The 19242-nt window shown below is 44.5% G+C and overlaps 2 protein-coding genes across 2 annotated transcripts in view; both read left to right on the top strand.

Moving 5' to 3' along the window:
• kndc1 (kinase non-catalytic C-lobe domain containing 1) overlaps positions 1-9262 on the top strand; it is a gene marked incomplete at both ends in the record, with an annotated part of 31788 nt that extends 22526 nt beyond the window's left edge. Inside the window, 10 exons of the mRNA XM_079229807.1 lie at positions 2002-2112; positions 2236-2383; positions 3069-3224; positions 3450-3656; positions 3798-3880; positions 4693-4846; positions 6426-6548; positions 6927-6986; positions 7450-7607; positions 9034-9262. Coding sequence (XP_079085933.1) covers positions 2002-2112; positions 2236-2383; positions 3069-3224; positions 3450-3656; positions 3798-3880; positions 4693-4846; positions 6426-6548; positions 6927-6986; positions 7450-7607; positions 9034-9262 — 1429 coding nt within the window. The remainder of the gene's footprint in view (positions 1-2001; positions 2113-2235; positions 2384-3068; positions 3225-3449; positions 3657-3797; positions 3881-4692; positions 4847-6425; positions 6549-6926; positions 6987-7449; positions 7608-9033) is intronic.
• Positions 9263-13782: 4520 nt separating this feature from the next.
• Positions 13783-16762, top strand: LOC306746826 (homeobox protein vent1-like; the record flags this gene model as incomplete). Its single annotated transcript, XM_079229806.1, has 4 exons — positions 13783-14029; positions 14127-14356; positions 14472-14710; positions 16696-16762. The coding sequence occupies 4 exons, from the start codon at positions 13783-13785 to the stop codon at positions 16760-16762; spliced, it is 783 nt and encodes a 260-aa protein (XP_079085932.1).
• Between the last annotated feature and the right edge of the window lie 2480 nt (positions 16763-19242).

Genomic DNA, 19242 nt, shown 5'->3' with positions numbered 1-19242 from the left:
GAGGATCCCTCTCCCCGGATGGACAGAAGTATAATAGATGTCATGTCTACAGAATGAACAACACATTCAATGCATATGACAGAAATTATTCATATAATGAGTTGTAAGCAGAATAATGACGGAAAAATGATGACTACTAATAATAACAGCAGAGCGGATATAAAAGAATAATAAAAGCAGTAATGGCATCAGTAAAAGTAATGTGACTAATGATAATAATAATGATGATGGTAGTAGCAGTGGGTGTCATCAGGGCCATGGCAGGAGGCACGAGCGCGGTCCAGCTGTAACCACGGAAACCTGTGAGGCTCCCATGATGATGATGGTGATGATAATGAGGGTTTTAATTTGAAATGTGCTCGCCGTTGCTTTTCTCTTGTCGTCATGAGGTCGCACAAATGATAATCTCTCGACGTGTTTTTTTTCTCCATGTTCTATTTATTATCTGCCCAACTACTTTTGATTTGTCCAACAAAGGACTCGGGTCAGGCAACTGCCCAATTATAACACAGAAACTGAAGAAGATCTTTGACTCTGGCTCTGGAGCCATGACAAAAGAGTGGGAGACGCAAGCTGAAGGCAAATAATAAGACATTAATTGAAATAAAGACGACGATAATGAGCCCAGATCAGCACCAACGTTCTGTTTCCTGTCTAAAAACAGCGCAGTGATGTGGGGATGAACAGTGACCTTCTCCAGAGGCCCAACCATCCCCTGTGCCAGGCTCCCTTCCCGGCATCTTAAAGCAGTTCGGGGAAAAGGCGTGTGATGCAACAGCAACACACAGTAAAGCCTTATCCCGGATATCTTATCTATAGCGAATATCTTTCAGCAAATCGGTGAATGGTTGACTGTTGAAAAGTGTCTACAAAAACCAACGAGGCCTAGAAAACGCATCAATACTTTATTTGTTGTTGTAACTGGCCTAAAGTTTAGCTAAATATAAATATTGGCATAATTACCTGATAAGCCCGCAGCTCTTTTTTCCTGTCTCTCAGGAAATGAGAATTGTGTTTTTTTCTAAACTAAAACGGTGCTATCTCCTCATTCATGATTTAATTCATTTAAATTTCTTAAGTACCGTAACCCTTGTGAGAAGAGACGTGTCGGTTTCCTTTTTTTTTTAAGATGGTTACGTTTTAATAATTCCATAAACGGCTTAAAATAACTACGCGATTATAACGTTTCACTAAATCATTCACCCATACATCGGCGGGTTTCAGCCATCGCTCCTGCTGCTCCTCCTGAGCTTCTGCTTTGTACCGGTTGCCATGGGGAACCGCATCAACACTCAGAGAAACAAGGCGCCACTGGAGCAACTTTTAGTTCCCACATCGCCTCGAGCCGAAGTTGTTCTGTTTGACTTCTCGAGGCGTTGATGAGGATTGTTTTCGGCTCTGCATATTAGTGTCTCTGGCAAATAACGGAGCCAATCGCACTCCGAACTAAACAAGGGGATCATTTCCCTCCGGGGATGGCAGGAACATTTCCCCCTCACTTCAAAATCCTACTTTTGTTCTTTTGTACAAAATTTTAAAATGCTAGATATACTCAGGGCTAAATTAAAACATTATGCAGCTTTTTATATAACCAAATAATTCCTAAAAAGACGACAGAACTGATCATCAATCAATGATAATGTGGCAAAGGACAGTGGTCTATTTAGTTTTTCATCAGGTTCACATTGTAAATGGTCATTTGAAAGTGTCTGTTCAACACATCCTTTTTTACATTATTGTAGTTATTATTCAAAGCATGCTGTACCGTGTGTGTACATGTGATAGTTTGCTTATTGGATTAAATCCAGATTGAAATCTAGGCCTTGTGCTGAAATCAGCATGCTCATTTCAGCAGAATCTCTGCAGCGCAATGCGTAACGCCAACCCTGGAACCTCCTCACAGTCTGGTAGAAAATGTCGGTCCATTAGGTGAATCCTTTAGACCGCGTCGCTTTCTGAGCTCGCTTCAATGTCGCTGAATCCTTCTCCTTCTCGACGCAGAAACGCTGCCACGGAGGGCTTCGTGCAGCAGTTCCTGTACTCCTATCGCTTCCTCTGCACTCCCGAGGAGCTCCTGCAGTTCATCATGGATAAATTCACCTGTGCCACAAGGTACCGTATGCCCAGTGACTCACGAATACAAAAGAAACACCTAAAAAACCTGTAAACTACAAAGTGCAATGCCCAACATTACACTCAGTATGAAAGGCCACAATGTTTGTTTTCCCCCTGCAGACAAGGTCCAGACATGTCAGGAGACGGTGTGAAGATCTTCCATCGCAGTTTGGACCTGCTCCACTTCTGGATAGCGGACTGTAAACAGGTGGACTTCACAACGAAGCCCAGCCTCGTGGATACGTTAGAAAACTTCCTCAATACCGAGGTAAACGCGTGAATAAGCATGCAGTTTGCTCCGCACTCTAGAGATAGATGTACCTTTTAAATATCTATATTCCCCACAAACTGACCCACCCTCAACATAAAACTGGACTGGAATAATTAAAGAAATCCACGAGATGGAAAGAATGACCTTCCTTCTGAGACTGAGAAAGGACACATACATAGCAAGATGGACAAAATGGACCAGATATATGTCAAAATTAGGAGATTGGCAGGTGACTCGCCATCCCTAACCTCACGGGTTACTGGACTTTGTTGGCTCTAGAAGCTCAGTGTCTCCTAAAAAGACAAGCACTATGTTTCATCAAGATGCAACCCCATATATAAGTTAACAACTAAGTTAGAGAAACCCTGTGAATACAATTCTTTGAATATATTGTTTTGTAACATATCTGTATGTTGGATTGAATTTATGGTTGACACGATTGACTGACGATGCCTTTGAAAGTGTTGCATGGTTGTTTTGATTGCTTTGTTTTCTTATTTTTACTCATTTACCTGCTTACATTTTTTATTTGTTTCTTTTTAAGGCCCTACTTGGCCAGATGCATGGTTAATTTCTTATATTCTTTTGTATTTTTGAAGGTTGCATTTCTGTTAAATTGTAAAAATACCTAAATAAAATATCAAGTATAAAAAATAAAAAAATATCTCCACTCCCCAAACAGGTGATTCCTGTCGACAGCCGAGGGGAGGCCCTTCTCGCCGCTCTCCACAGCTCCTCTTGTGAGACATGGATCCAGGGACGAGGGAGCCTGATTAGTTTTGAGGAAGAGGACGATTCTGCGTGTGTGCATTCATCTACTGAGGATCTCGGGAGGAAGGTCGGTCTCATGCAATGCTTTGTTTGGGTATAATCGTAAAAAAAAAAAATCTGTTCTTCACTTTGTTTTCCTTCTGTCAGGGACAACACGCATGCAAACACTGTGTCCTACCAAGATAATAGACTTATTGAAAGGAAAGTTTGACTTTTTAAACTGTATTGTACTGATTCTACTGTTCTACTGCATGAAACCTGAATTAATATTGTCTTTTGATCAACTCTGCAGTGGAGATTCTCCAGAGTGGTGGAGCCCTCTGCGTCCCTGCCCAAAGACAGGGCCTTCTCCCTGGCCGCGGCTCTGCCCATGCCGTGCTACGGCTCCCTGGTGGACGACCTGTCCGGCGGCTGCCTGCAGAGTGAGGAGCGGCTCCCCTTCAGCCAGAATGAGAGCGCCGCGCAGCACGTAACCCAGCAGCTCACCCTGCTGCAGCAGGTGAGCTGCACAGGCTGTTGTTGTTGTTGTCCCTCTTCACCACTAGAGGGAGACATGCCTTTACGAATGCATAAGGGGAGAGACCTCATGAATACAGTCAACTCCTGATCCAACACTGGAAATACACATCTTGTTTTGCAGGCGTTGTTCCAAGGATGTCATCCGGTTCATTTTCTCAACTCCAGAATAGGAGGAGTCAGGGACAAGGTCTCCACCCCAAACAAGTGAGTGCAGCGCTCCAGCTTTAGCTGAAGGCCGCAGCATTTGATCCTCATCCTTTCTATTCACTGAGCCCTCGTGTCCTGTATCCTTTATGTTGCTCTGATTTCGTCTGGGTTTTTTCCTCCTGTAATCTGTCTGTATGTACAGAGATTACTTTCCTTTTGTTTCTCCCATTCTGCACAGTATATGAGGTCCTTTTAATAAATCTACTGAAGATATAGCAATGTAAAGACGAGGCTTTTTGGTAATGAATATTACAACAACAAGATGCCCCATGTGAATAAACTAACATTCAAACTGGGGCTACTGGGCTTCGTTCTGTTGCCAGGAGATACAACGCCCTTAGATAGGATCTTAAAATATGCAGATTAAACGGTTAAACATATATTTTGTTCTTAATTTAATCAAAAGAAATGCATTTGGTGAAGTATATTTTATTGTTTTATTAGTGTCAACGAGTAATATGTAAGTAATATTGTTGTTGTTTTTTTCTTCTGCCATTTTAGTTCTCTTCCTATTCCAGCTCCTTCATATTATCTGAATTACATGCTCCAGCTTTCTAGGGGACTTTTAAGAGGTTCAAAAATGACTGTTAAAATTACTGTTAAAACTTACTGTTACTGTTTCCTGAAGCCTAAAAGACATTAAAAAAGAGAGAAAAGAAGCATTGCTCACATTTCAGAATCTTCAGCATATTTGGCATTTTTGTTTGACGAAAATAACTCGTCAATTATAAAAATTCCTGGTAGTTAATCAACTAATCAATGTGTTATTGTTTGACTAATCTTTTCTGTCCCCATCCTTCCTCCACCAGGAATGTGTCTCAGCACTTCCCGCCAGCAGAGGGCAGCGGTCTACGTGTGCATGAGGAGATGCCTTCAGACAGCCGCCTCCAGCAGCTGCTCTCATATGCTGACAGTGTTGCTAACTGGATCTCCGCTGAAATAGTCATCTGTGACTCCGTCAAGGTGAGAGGAGACATGACTGGCGAAAGCAACGGGGTCAGCTGGGGGGACAGAAACACAGCCTCTGCTTTGATTACTCATCGGACACAGACTCTCGTGTCAGTCACAGACAGACCCCTCCCCATGTGTCGTGCTCTGTTTTGCTTCCCCAGCCTCACGTTGAATGGTTCATCGCCCGTGAGGAACAGGAACATATAAAACCTCAGGCAGTTTCGTTAAACGGGGGATGTCATCGGATTTCATTTGTCTCACAAAAAGCTGAGAAACTATTAAATGAAAAATAAATGCATTTGTTTTATTAGATCAAATAAGATACTCCTGTATTAGTCCCACAGTGGGGAAATTGCAGGATTACAGCAGCAGACACAAGTGCACACAAAAATAAAATACAAAACAAGTAATATAAATATAAATAAGCAGTAAAACTGTAATAAAAAAAGTTAAGAATCAACAATAGCAGTATTATCTATACAGACAGAATAAAAAGACAGATGGAATAAAAGGTTTTGGACACTTTTCACTACTTCCTTGTACTTTCACACACACATTCCATTACATCACTTTTTAAAGACACTGACGTGAGAGCTCAAATACTCCAGCTGACACTAAAGCTATTTATATTGTACTTCAACCAACTCTGGTGCTTCACCTTAAACCGCTTTCATCTTTCACGCTTCAACCGTCAGTTTAACTACTTTTAAGAGCTTTACGTTCAAGCTGATGACTAAAGCTCGTATTTCTCTGCATGGGTTTCTTCATCCGTCATCCGATAACAATCGTAACGCACAGAAACCCTTCGCAGGAAGCTATCATTTAGCTGAACGACCGCTACTGTCTCATCTTCTGTCATCCAGGCGGTTCTTCCATCGCCGGCCCCAATCTGTTTACGGCCCAGGGACGTATAGCCAGCGACAAAAGGGAATCTGCTCGTCAGATACCGTTTTGGATGATTTGCCTGCACGCCGACTTTGGGCGGTCAAACAACTCTCGAAAAGCTTTTGAGGAAAGCAATGAAACATGAGGGAAAAACTCCAATCTGTTTCCGAAACTTTAGCGTTGGACGAAGGTTTTGGAGTCCGTGTGTGAGCCGATTGACGCGCAACGCGAGTTGTATTTGATTCTTCAAACGGGCTTACAGTTTAGGTCAGATTAGGTCTGCAAAGGCCTTTACTCCTTGACTTCACTTTCCTGCTTTCATCGTTCACGCTTCAACTGACAGTTCAGCTACTTTCAGTCAGCTGCTGACGGGGCTTCATCTTGAAATTCAAAGTTCAAACGCCTTTTAGCGATGACACTTCCGCTCATGTCGATTGCTTTCGTGTCACTTCAGAAGACGCTTCAAATGCTTTCGGGGTTTTAACTTAACCTGCATCTGCCATTTAACAAATCTCTGATGCAATTAACATTGAAGGGACATTATAACAGAGCACACTTGCATTGAGCGTTGACGACATGTAGTGTTTTTCTTCTTCTTCCAGTGTACAGTGTGCAGTCCACCCCAAAAAAGCACACCGACCGATTTTAGCATTTTGCCTCGTTCTGCATTTTTTTTTTTTCATTGCAAGCTCTCCATCCCTTGCAGACACAAGCTGCTTTGCTGACCAAGTATCTGTGGATCGGGAAACACTGCTACGAATCTCGGAACTTTGCCACCGCCATGCAGGTCCTCGGAGGGCTGGAGAACGTGATTGTCAGGCAATTACCAGTAAGGCTGCATCTCATGAGTCCCTCCCTCACACGAACCCTCGACTCTCTGCAATAAGTCAGATGCCCTGCGGCTCAATGTTTTTCTTCAGCTGTGTTAGAATTGTGTGATATTTAATTAGTTTCACAAACGAGAACGTGGCGTTAATGCATTCAAATAAGATGTAGAAAGTGCAAGGAGTGTTGTTGCCCGTCAATATGAGTAATTTAAGAAGAAAAAACACAATTAAAAGACGCCAGTGGCAAGAATATATATATATATATATAATACATTTCCATATTTCCACGGGTTATATTCATGGACTCTCGTGATGCATTAGTCTTCCTTTTTTTGGGGAGATACAGTACTAAATAAAACTTCCTCCCTTCTTGCTAACAGGCTTGGAAACATCTGTCTTCCAAGGTGTGCGAGATCCTGGAGGAGCTACGAGCTGTGCAGGTGAGTGAGTGTGTGTGTGTGTGTGTGTGTGCAGGTGTGTGTGTGTGTGTTTGTGTGTTTGAGCAAGCACACACCTATGTTGTTTGTAACTGAAAGTCAGGCTGGCCACATATTGTGAAACTGGGCTGCGGGGCAAACGAATCAATAGAAAAACAGCTCGGAGCGACTCGCCTGTGTGCTGAGAGCTCACAGCTGGCTCTGCATCTGAAAGTTCCCCCGAAAGGACCTGACGCGTCGAACAACACGCCTGGCAACTTTCCTGCCCGGCCGTAAATAAAGAGAATCATTCATTGCTCTCTCGGCTTTGAAATGCGAAGCGGGTTAAATAAAGTATTTTTTGTTCGGTCTTTGCTTATTATCGCGCCAAGCACCTGGGACTTCGGCTTCGTTGGACTTTTTTGAAACGCTCCATCCCAGTGAGGACTCGTGTGTTTACCGTGCGGATACATTTCTCTCTCAACAGGTGTTTCTGAAGAGTGACGACCTGTGTCTGATGGGGGGGGAACACGCCAGGAGAAGGCCCACCCTGCCGGCAGCGCACATCCTGGCCATGCACGTCCAGCAGCTGGAGATCGGAGCCTTCACACTCACTACCGGAGCTTACAAGTGGACCAAGCTCAGGTGAGTGGGAAATGTGTATACTATATATATATATATATATATATATATATATATATATATATATATATATATCCTTTCTCAGGTTCGGTAAAGGTCAACGCTGTTGGCCTTTTTTACTGAAAGAGTTTCATTCCTGATCAGTTCACACAGCCTACTAAAAATAGAATCCTATAGATCTGTTCTTGTGGCCTAACGGCACCACATCTAACGCAAATAAGGTTTTTTTTTATTTATAAGTATTTTGAATTTCTAGAGCACTGCCCCTTCACTTGGCGCAGTGATTATTTTGAATAAAAGGTTGTTGTTATGGACGCAGTGCAGGTCTTCGTACACAGCAAAAGGACTACTATCGTAAAAAAAAATTTAGGGAAACAATAAGATAATTTTCGATGTGACAGCTGTGACCTGAAGCTTTATGTTTTTGGGGGGCCGTCAGTCCATATTATGTTTGATTTGATATTATTGCTTGGCCCTCATCACATTCTCCGATTGCTGGCCAGTCTATGAAAGCAGCGTCATTGGTCGCCGTGTAAATATGTAATGAGCTCTTTCTAAGGCCAAGATGCTTCGTGTGAATAACTTCTCACCAGGATCTTGTCTCAACTAAAAGGGAGAACTATTAGAAAACATCCTGAGTCTTAGAATTCCTTAGAACCTGATGTGAACCTGAACAGTTTTGGACTTCCCTAAAATCAACAGTGATCTTTTGGGAGAGGTTGTTGTCTTTGGCGCCACGTACATACACGTCCCCCACCTCCTTATATAACAGGTGTCCACCCTGTCATTTAACACAATTTTTACCGCACGCTGCAATTTACGCTCATTTGTGTGACATTGGTGAAATGGACATCGAGCCAGTGAAATTAGCCCGCTACCTGTCCCATCCAGTGACACAATATATCAGCAGTTAGTGTCATTAAGTGAAAACCAGCCCCACCCCACCGCCTCCCAGAGAATCCATCTCTGACAAAGTCGGCCAACTCGCTACGAGGACACGTTTCTCCCCGCGTCCTTTTCCTTCACTCCAATATGGCCGACCAGATGCCGTGGTCGCGACAAGTGACGGTTGGATGGTAATGGCACAGCTGTTGGGATTTGGGTTTTTGGTTGGGGTGCCAGCGTTGCGCCATATGGCGCCCGTGGGATGCGGTTTGATTGGAAAAGAGGTTTCGGGGCAGATGCTGCGAGGCGACCGGCTGTAGCCAGATGCTGGGGTCCGGAGGTCGAGCAGGAAAAGGAGGAGACGCAGCTGGTTGCTGTGGAGCCGGGGTTATCCCCGCTCTCTCCGAATCAGGTCACAGACAAAACCGATGCCGCTGCCAGGGAGGAAACTTAAGTATGATATGCATCTCGATATAAAAAAAAAGGTTTTCATGTTTTCACTTTTCCTTCTGTTCTTTATTTCCCCATCCGTCCTCGTCTCCAGGAGCATAGCGAAGGTCGTGAGTCAGGTCCACGCCTTCCAGGAGGCGGTGTACCCCTACAGCCCGGACCAGGAGCTGCAGGCCTACCTTCGGCGCCGCATCGCCTGGCTCGCCACCTCCGACATCCACCTCTTGGCCGCCGACAGCGACACCGGCCTCCAGCAGACGAGCGAGCGACAAACGCGGAGGATCCAGGACAAGCTGAGGAGGGTGAAGGCCACTTTCCAATGAGCCCTGACCCGGTGACATCTCGGAGCCCGGAGCGGGGCGCCACCAGCGGGTCAGCGCCTCGTGTCTAAGGCCAGACTTAAGCGCCGCGACCCCTCTGGCCGCTGCCGCTGTCCCGGCAGCAGAGCTTTGTGAACTGGAAAACTTTGCCACATGTTCACTATCTGTCAAAGGCCCCTTAACTAACGTCAGTAAATCAGTTCATTTATAACCCGGACCCTTATGGTTACACAGATGGTTTGCCTCCACAAAGCGCATTATTGGATGAAGTTATGATTTCCGATGATTCTTTCTCGGCTTGTATTCTGACATTTTTAATAATGATTTGCGATTGATCCCGTAATGTAACAGTTATGGCCTTGTGCGTGGACTGAACATTGCACCAATGCAGACTGCATGTCCCACATCGAGGCTGGATTACCAGCATGCAACGCGTGGCAACTGGCCCACGGCCCCCGAGACCACCCACGGGCCCCCATAAGCCACAGGTTCACAGGTATTGATATCAATGCACCGCCGCTGAAGCACAGCATCCGGCTTTTTCTAGTCGGGGGTTCAGGACTGGCAATGTCTTCACTTTGGCCCGGACGGAGATATCTCGACAACTATCACAAGGGTTGCCATGAAAGTTTGTATGAACATCCATCGGGACCCCCAAGAGGATGACCATCAGATTACTCTGATGGTCCCCTGTGAGGTTCACGCTTGTGGTTTCTAGTTCCATGTCTCGAGAACTATCAGAATCAGAACCATTTATTGCCATGTATGTTTTCACATACAAGGAATTTGTCCTGGCACCTCCCGCCAGGACAAATTACATAACGTTTAACATTTAACAATAAACAGAATGCCTCCGATGGGTTACAATGAAATTTGATTCAGAGAATCGCGTTTCACAAAGGATAAATTGTAACTCCAGTGATCACTTCTTCTTTTCACACAAACATTGATGTTACTGGAACGCATGTGACTTGGAAAATGAGAACAAACAATTCAGAATGTATTGAATCTACTGAGGTGTTTTATTGATTATGTATTTTGGTAACAAACAAAGTGTGTTTTTTCTTTATTAACCGGATGAGATTTACATGACTAGATCGGCAAACTTATATCTAAATGCAAATCCCATTCAAACAGCACAATGTGACGTGGTTGCATTTATTGTCAGCAATGTGTCGGGGCCAAAGCAAGGCGGCTGTCATGACAACGCCTCGCCGTCACAGAGAAAATGATGGAGCGAAATGAGATGTCAGCGTGCAAAATGCCCTTTTGAGGAACGATGTTCAGTCTATTTTTCTATTTTCCTCTCTCTATCTCCTCCCTCTCCCTCTCTCTCCCTGCACAGTTCTGCCGTGAACCCCACCGTGGAGATGCAATGTGACGTGCCATGAAGGTTTGCTTAATTCAGACAAATAAATGAGATTTTATAAGCCACCTGTTGCTAAAGCGCGTTATTGCCAGACAATATCCGTGCATACAGGTTGCAGGTTGCGGTTGCCTCCGTCTGGGGATGTGCAACGTGGTGGAAGGAGCTCTCCTCGTGTCGGGGGTTAAAAGCACAGTGAGCTTTTATTGCTTCCTGGCATTCCCTCCTCCTAATTATCACGGTAGGATTGGCTGTTTTATGTTTAATATCAAGCCAGTAAACAAAACCTGACAATAAGGACAATTTATCAGCTTTGCATCATTATCCTCATTCTGTTGACCTCGGCTTTACTTTCTGAATGTTTGGGCTTGCACATCTGATGAAGGGGATTACGTCATGTTACATGGGTTGTGGGCTTTGTTTGGGGACAATTAGTTAGATTTCTTGAGAGCAAACCATTATAAAACTCAGATAACACAATTAAAAATAGGCTTCTTTGTGATTTCAGAGGGCTGGTGCTGCCTCAACAGCACGAGCAACGCCAACTCCGAGCAGATGGAAATCCACAGTGTTTAACAGCTGAGGTCTCCGAGGCCCCCAAACAGAATCCTTCCCTGTATGTTAAGTAGGCTTCTGAAACACCACCGACTCGAATTAATCACATTTATATGCGGTTCTCATAATGTTAGTCATAAAGTGTCAGTGGTGGAATTTTTTTACTCAGCTGTACTTGGGTACAGTTTTGAGCTGCATGCACTTTATTGAATATTTCCATTTGATGCTATTTCACGTCAGTCAACTGTCAACTATGTGTCTGACAGCTGTGGAGTTACTTAACAAAACCTGCAGAAGGAAGGGAGTATTGGACAGCACATCCAGCTCTACTTCAACCTGCTAACATGAAAATGCTGCTTGCACATGCATTGTAATTGATGATGCAATAACATATCAATAAGAAAACAACGCTGACCGGGACCAAAGAGTGATTTTAAAAGTGCATGAAGCAAATCAAACAATGAATGCAGGAATTTTCCTTCTCATGGATATTTCTGGAGTATAGTTTGACTTTATTGAAGGACTGACTGAACCACTGGAGTCTCAGGAAATGTTCATGAATATCCTCAAAGGAGCACAACTTCCCAAATGTATTATTTACTATGTGAGTTAAAGAGAAAAAAGTACAACTCATCATTTTATTTATTTTTTAAATCCAGACTTTAGTGACATAGTCGAAATTAGAATACAGTCTCTTCTCCCGGCCTTCCCCTCCGGGGACAGAAAGAGAGAGCCCACCAGGCCGAGCTGAGGAAATCGGCGCAGTGGGAAGGCGACGTCCCGGGCGGCTTTTTTTATTTTGTTGTATTGTTATCTAACGGCATCAGGACTCATCTTCAAAGCGTCCGAGATAAAGAGCTCCAGAGGGCTGCGGAGGGGAGGGGGGCTCCTCCTGCCTCCGCGACAGATCACCGAGAGAGGAGACGACCGGGCCCGGCCTCTTATCTGCTTTTGTCGGACAACTAAGCGATCAGTTTAGCGCCAATTGTCCCTGAAGCTGCCGCACGCGGAGATCTCACACACAGGAGAGAAAAAAGAAGAAAAAAAGGATGGGCACCTATAAGGGACACGATGTGATCCTGCCAGTCAACGTCCAGAGCCGATGAGAAGTATATATACATATAATGGACTATTACAATATCGTTCAGTGCGCGCCTGAGCCAATTAAAGGATTAGCGCGTCTCCTTCTGCGGGCCTGTTTGCGCTCACAGACCCCTCCACCTCCACCTCACAGACCCCCAGCTTCCTCGCAGCTTGTTTTGGCATATTTGCATGTGAACGGTCCGACAATCAGTCGTAATTGTGTTGCTACTGTAATGCCTTTGATCCGCAATGTTTGAAGCGCCTGTGCCAAACGCTGGCTGTCGGGCAGCCGGCGCCAGCGCTCACCGGGGTGTCGGAGGGGGGTCAATACGAGGAGGACCCTCCAGACCCTGCAGATCTTCAGAGGGGTCTGTTCCCCCACTCTCCATTTGATAATGCAGAAGTATACCAGAAGAGCTGAAATACATCACTTACCAAAGATCAAGTCCCCGTGTGTAAAGCAGGGCTCACGATTAGGATTAAGTGCCCCCCCCCCCCCCCCCCCCCCTCTCCAAAAAAAGGTGTGTGTCATATTCGTGAGCTGTGGAAGACATGTTCATTATTTATGTTTAAAGAAATAACCACACTTAAAACAACAACTACTGTATCACAAGTCCTGATCAACATTGCGCTGAAGGAAGATAAGTATTGGCAACAACGTGTTAAAAAAAACTGAATGTGCTGACGGTGCAGAATAACCCATAATAATGCTGCTTTCATGATAATGATCAGCTGTGCTTGCTTTTTAGTTAACGGAGCCCAATATTTCACGCGCATGCGTGTTCAAGCTTAATCTAGGAAGTAACTGTTGTGAAATACATATAGTGGAGTGCAGCTCCAGTGGTGAAATAGAAGTATATGAGCACAGAATGTAGTAACGCCTCCTAAGTGAAGTGTGTGTGTGTGTGTGTGTGTATATATATATATATATATATATATATATATATATATATATATATATATATATATATAATATATATATATATATATATATATATATATATATATATATATATATATATATATATATATATAGTTAATTCCCACCCGATGTCTCTGGTTTTCAGTCCATTCACATGCAGATTGAGAGACACATTAGATCCGTCATGGACAAGTTAGGTTTTATTGTCTAAAACGAGAGACTACAGAAGACGTCCCTCCGACACCTCCGCCCGGCGCTCCTGTCTGCCGCAGACAGCGCGCTGCGTGCACAGCCCCCTGGTTTCAGTCGGGGCGGACAAATGTATGAGCTCAGGAGGATTCTCACAGACTCGGCGGCGCCAGGTCTTCACACACTCACAGGATATGTAAAGACTTCAATAACGAGCCATTAACCCCTAATCATCGAGATCGATCGGGCGTTAACAAGAGCCTCTACATATGCAAATGTGAGCCAGGGCGCTATAAAAGCTGACCCCCTCCCTGGCCGAAGGGGAGCACAGGGGGATTTAACTGCAACCACACACACTTCCTCTGACATTTGGTGGCTGTACGGGTCGCTGAGCAAGCACTGCCGAACATGGTGAAATACTTTTCCGCGGACTGGCTGGCGCAGAGCCATCGCGACGCCGCGCAGACCTGCGGAGCTGGCGCGGACTCTGCGCCGGCCTGCAGGCCGCACATACCCTGCATGGTTCAGCCGCGCCAGCCGACTTTTGGCAAAGGTTACCTGCAGCCAAAGCCCAGAGCATCAAAGCAAGTGGAGAGCAGCGGGCAGGACTCCAGCCCGTGTTCCCCTTTTCATCCAACAGGCTGCGCCTCTCCGAGTAAGTGCGCCACTTCATAGCAGCTCCTAACTTTTAAACCTATACGTCTTTTACGCCGCAAGCAGAGTTCCTAACAGTTTTTCTTCTTCTTCTCCAGTTTCAGAAGTGAGCGGGTATTCCTCCGGGTACGAGAGCGAGGCGGCCTCTGAGTGCCTCTCTGTGGACGAGGGGAGCGACGCGGAGAAAGACGCGCCGCAGCGCCGCGTGCGCACAAAGTTCAGCCCCGAGCAGATCAGCAAACTGGAAAAAATCTTCAACAAGCACAAATACCTGGACGCCGGAGAGAGAGTGAAGACGGCGCAGAGGCTGAACCTCACAGAGACTCAGGTGAGAAGAGACTCCCTGTGGAAACGCAACTGTTTAAATAAATAATGACGGATCCTCTGATTCTGCATCAGTCTGGATAGATATTAACTTTATTTGTATTATGTTGTGCTCTCAGGTGAGGACCTGGTTCCAGAACAGGAGGATGAAGCTGAAACGTGAATTTCAGGACTACCTCGCTCCCCAGATCCCTCCGGTGTTGTTCCAGACTCTTCCCCCGGTGCACCAGTTCCACAGCGCGGCCGGACAGCAACCCCTGTACGCGCACGGCCCGGCCTTCTACCCGGCCCCCGCCCCGCAGCTTGTCCTCCAGCAGCACATGCACCCTCACCACCAGCACCCTCACCACCAGCACCAGCACCCTCACCACCAGCACCAGCATCCTCCTCCTCATCTCATGATCTGCAACCCACATTTCTACTGACGAACTACCAGCCAGAGACTTTTCCGACCGAAACACTTAGAATCCGAAGTGCAATCCAGAGTTCTTGTTTTTATTTGATGTGTGATTTGTTTTTATTATATTGGATATATGTAAGTTGTATATATAAATTACCCAAAAAATATTATATTCATCATCGAATAAAGTTTATCTTCTATATTGCTGCACTGGACTTTGCCTTTTGTTTGCGTGGCTCACACAATCTATAGATGCAACACAGGATATCTTCACGATAATGGTGACGATATTATCTCTATTGCAGGATTAGTTCACCATGAATGGATCATCCCGTCTTTCATCTTAAGGTTGGAAGAAGGGTCTGATAGAGATGGGGAGTTGACCATTATCACAACTCATTGTATGGAGCGCTCATAATATCGAGATAAGAGGTCAAAGCCCGGCCCAAACCAATCCATACAAAGAAATCACAATAAACGAAAGCACAGAGGTGAAGAGAAAAAAACATCACATTCTCATTAAGTCTCTCACACAGACATTGTGGGGTTTTATTTTTATTATGACCTGTCAACAAAAATGCTCTCCCTTTTCATATGCGTCGTTGCCCCCCACCCCTCTCCTCCACACCACCTCTGCATATCAAACGGCAGCTAACGGGGAGATCACGGGCAACAATTAGTCCTAATTAAGCCGCTACTTGATGAGTTCGCACTGACCAGGAGCCCCGCGGGCCGGCTCCAGAGAGTCTGTGGCCGACGGACCCGATCACTGCGTTTTGTAATCTGAGGTCTGAGATTATGGGATGGAGGTTTGGAGATAGACGTACTTTGAAGCAATCAAACAGGTCATACATGTGCAAGCTTCAGGTTTGCGTGGGCAGTTTTTTCTTCTATTATCTTGGTCAAAGGTCCATTGTGCTCTGAGCCACTGGTTACCTGCTGCATGGGGGGGTCAAGGCGCCCAGAAGCTCCTCAGCAAATGTCCCCTTCAGGTGGTCGACAGAGATCAAACGGAACATTCACACTTTTTCCCTGCGGACACGCCCACCAAGTCCCACCATGACAAAGGCTCCATCACCGGATTTATTCGTTTGTTCAGACAGCAACTGTACAAAAATTACTTAAAAGTAAAATAAGCCAATCTCATATTTGACAGCCATATACGATATTTAGATTTTTAAAAAGGACAGTTTTTTAAATTTTAGTTTACTATGGAGCTAGAACAATGACTGTGGGTGTGGGAGTGAAACATTTATATTTGGCACTGAAAATATAAAATAAAACACAGGAATGTTGTTGATGTGTTTTTTCAATGTTCAGATGTGTTTTTCTTGGCATAATTGATGCCAATTAACCACCCCGAGTTTACTTAGAAAGCTTGAAACCTTAATATGTTGCATCCTGCTAAACGGACATGTTAATTAACACAATGTATGCTACAGCTCACTAATTATGTGGTCTACGAAGATTTTCCATCATTATATGAGCCAATTTCTCTTTGATGAAATGCCTTTCCTGAAATGACAGATGCATGGAGAGCAGTAATTCATATATTCCATTTATTGTTGTGACAGAAACAAGACGTTATTCTACAACAGGATTTTCCACCACATCAACAGCGTGTAGATTAGAATAAAGCTGTCTGCTGACATCCTCTCCTGGTGACTCCTCAGCCATCTGAAGGCAGCAGTTCACCTCTGAATGGAGTGAATGTGCGCACTATGAGACACATTTACGCGGGACAGATCCGTTGGTTACATTTTGTGCAACATCAGACTGTTGTAAAATAACCACACAACCCTTCTGTACTTTTCTATTCATGCATTTTTATTAATGATTCTGCATTTTCTGATGCTCATCAACAGGCATCAACATTTCCTAAACTGCCAGTGCGTCATGACGTGGATAGCTCATATAATTCTTTCTGATTCTTTTCTTTCAAGTGCGCCACAGGTGCGCCAAAGAGAGTTTGGACACGAAACGAGAAGAGCGTTTGGCAGGGCGCGTTGAGAGCGATGTATGTTTGACTGCCTGGCATAGAGTCCGCACAGAGCAGCAACGGATTTATAGAGGCAAAGAGATACAAACTAACGCTCTGTGCAGAGAAAGTATCGGCTCCTGATATTAGCTGATTGCGAAAACTGACAGGATGGACATCTGGACCATGACGCACGACAACAGCCCAAGTGGCTAAGCCTAAGTGTGATTGACATACACTGCACTCTTCTGTACCCATAACCCGCTCCCTTCTTCCCAAACTATGACTGAGGTTATCTCTAAAACCCATAACGAACTCTCAACGTTAGCCAGAAGCCCTGCTAAGTTGTAATTCTACTTATATAATGCAGTGGCATCTAGTCGCTAATAGAAGTATAGCCACATACTTAACTTACTTCCGGTTTGGGAGTCCCAGCTGAACTCTTGAGAGCCGTGGCCAGAAGCGTACTGCTCATCCTCATTCATATGCTGCTGTCAGCCAGCCGCCGTTTAGATGTGGACGCGCGTCTATTCCTGCAGTTACGCCAGCACCTGGAACTAGCATACAGGACGAAGAAAGACTCATAATTCAGTTATCATTCTCACATTGTATTCACCAAATAGATCGACATTATAGTACACATCATACATTCAATAAGACCTGTTGATTATGTGACAGCACCACGGAAGATGTCCCATTATGATAAACACGTTTACTGGGGAGAGAAGATGGGAAAAACACACCAGCGTGCAACAAATATCAAAATCAATTATTTCTGAATGCCTTATTTATCAGTAAAACACATTTTCAGTGCCAATGTTTTCTTTTGCAATGCCAAATTGAATTTCCCATGCCAAAACGCACCACCACACTTGCTCCTTCAATGCATTATCAACACCCGTGGCTGAATATGATTGGATGCACTGGGACATTTTATGGAACATCTACTACTTTAAAATCAGAATGTATTCGGCCAGTGGCACAGTATGACTCAAAGTCTACTATATATATATATATATATATATATATATATATATATATATATATATATATATATATATATATATATATATATATATATATACATATATATATATATGTATATATATATATATATATATATATATATATACATATATATATATATGTATATATATATATATATATATATGTATATATATATATATATATATATATATATATATATATATATATGATATTGAATTGGGCTTCATATCAGATATTTTAGTTTCGTATTCACAGGGGGATATGGCCCTGAATCACTTCATGCAGGGATCATTTAAGTGTGAGATGCCAGGTAACTGACACTCAGACTCACTGGCGCCAGAGCAGCTCAGCCAGCCATGCACGTGAGAAAAACCACAACCCAGCCTCCATTAACCTCAATCACAACTGACCATCAAGTTCCGTCGAGATCCCTTTGCTTATGCAAATAAAGACGTGTGCCCCCTCCTCCACACACACACACACACACACACACACACACACACACACACACACACACACACACACACACACACACACACACACACACACGGGCTGAAACGGGGTCCCGAGGTCCTGTTCGTCCCGGTGGCTCTGTTGCGGCCTCAGCTGTTTCAGCACCCCATCCTGAGTGGACAGCTCCCCGCAGACCACCGCGGCTTTGACCCGCCGCTCCTCCGTCTCAGCACCGTTCCCAGCCTGTCACCAAAATTGCTTGAAATATTGACAATATTTCCCCCAGTTGCTATACTTACAGTATTATATTCTCATTAAATATGCATATGTCACAGTATCTCAAATATGATTACGAGTTCTGACAAATAAGGTCCATATATTTTCTTCAGAGGGCCCCTTAGACTGTCTTTGAAATAATAAGGAAGACATTCTCACACAAAACAAAATGGGTCTAATATAATTGTTACGCTTCAATGAAGTGAAAGAGAAAAACCCACGTGTCTCAGTGTTTGGCCATTTGTTGAAACGTTGATGCTAACTTTAACAAAAAAATGAACACACTTCGCACTTCCTGTTTACACCACGCTGGGATCAAATCGTGCTTTATTCTCTCTCTCTCTCTCTCTCTCTCTCTCTCTCTCTCTCTCTCTCTCTCTCTCTCTCTCTCTCTCTTTCAAGGTTCTCCATAGCGGCTCACAGACCAGCAAGTGATCAGTTTTCTCACACTCGGGTTGTTTTTTATTTGTTATAATAGTATACAGCCACAGGTGTTAAATAAAGCATGGGTTGGGTATCCCAGCCTTGGCCAGCTTGTCCCTCAGTCCCGTGGAGCGGCTGGAAAAAGAGATGCCGTCTCCGGCTGCTGGAGGCGAACTGTTTTTCCCTTTTGGCGTCCGGTGGCACGGCTCCAAGCTGTGCTCGCTCTCAGCTCGTTGTTGACGTGCACCTTCAAAGGGACATCAAAGCGGAGGGTAACTGCCAGATCATTGAGATCCATTGAGCTCTATTGTCCCTCCCAATTGAACCATTCGCACCTAGTTGGGAGACGCGG

The sequence above is a fragment of the Taurulus bubalis genome, assembly GCF_910589615.1.
Source record: "Taurulus bubalis genome assembly, chromosome: 14".
Lineage (NCBI taxonomy): Eukaryota > Metazoa > Chordata > Actinopteri > Perciformes > Cottidae > Taurulus > Taurulus bubalis.
This window is presented reverse-complemented; position numbering and strand designations above follow the sequence as displayed.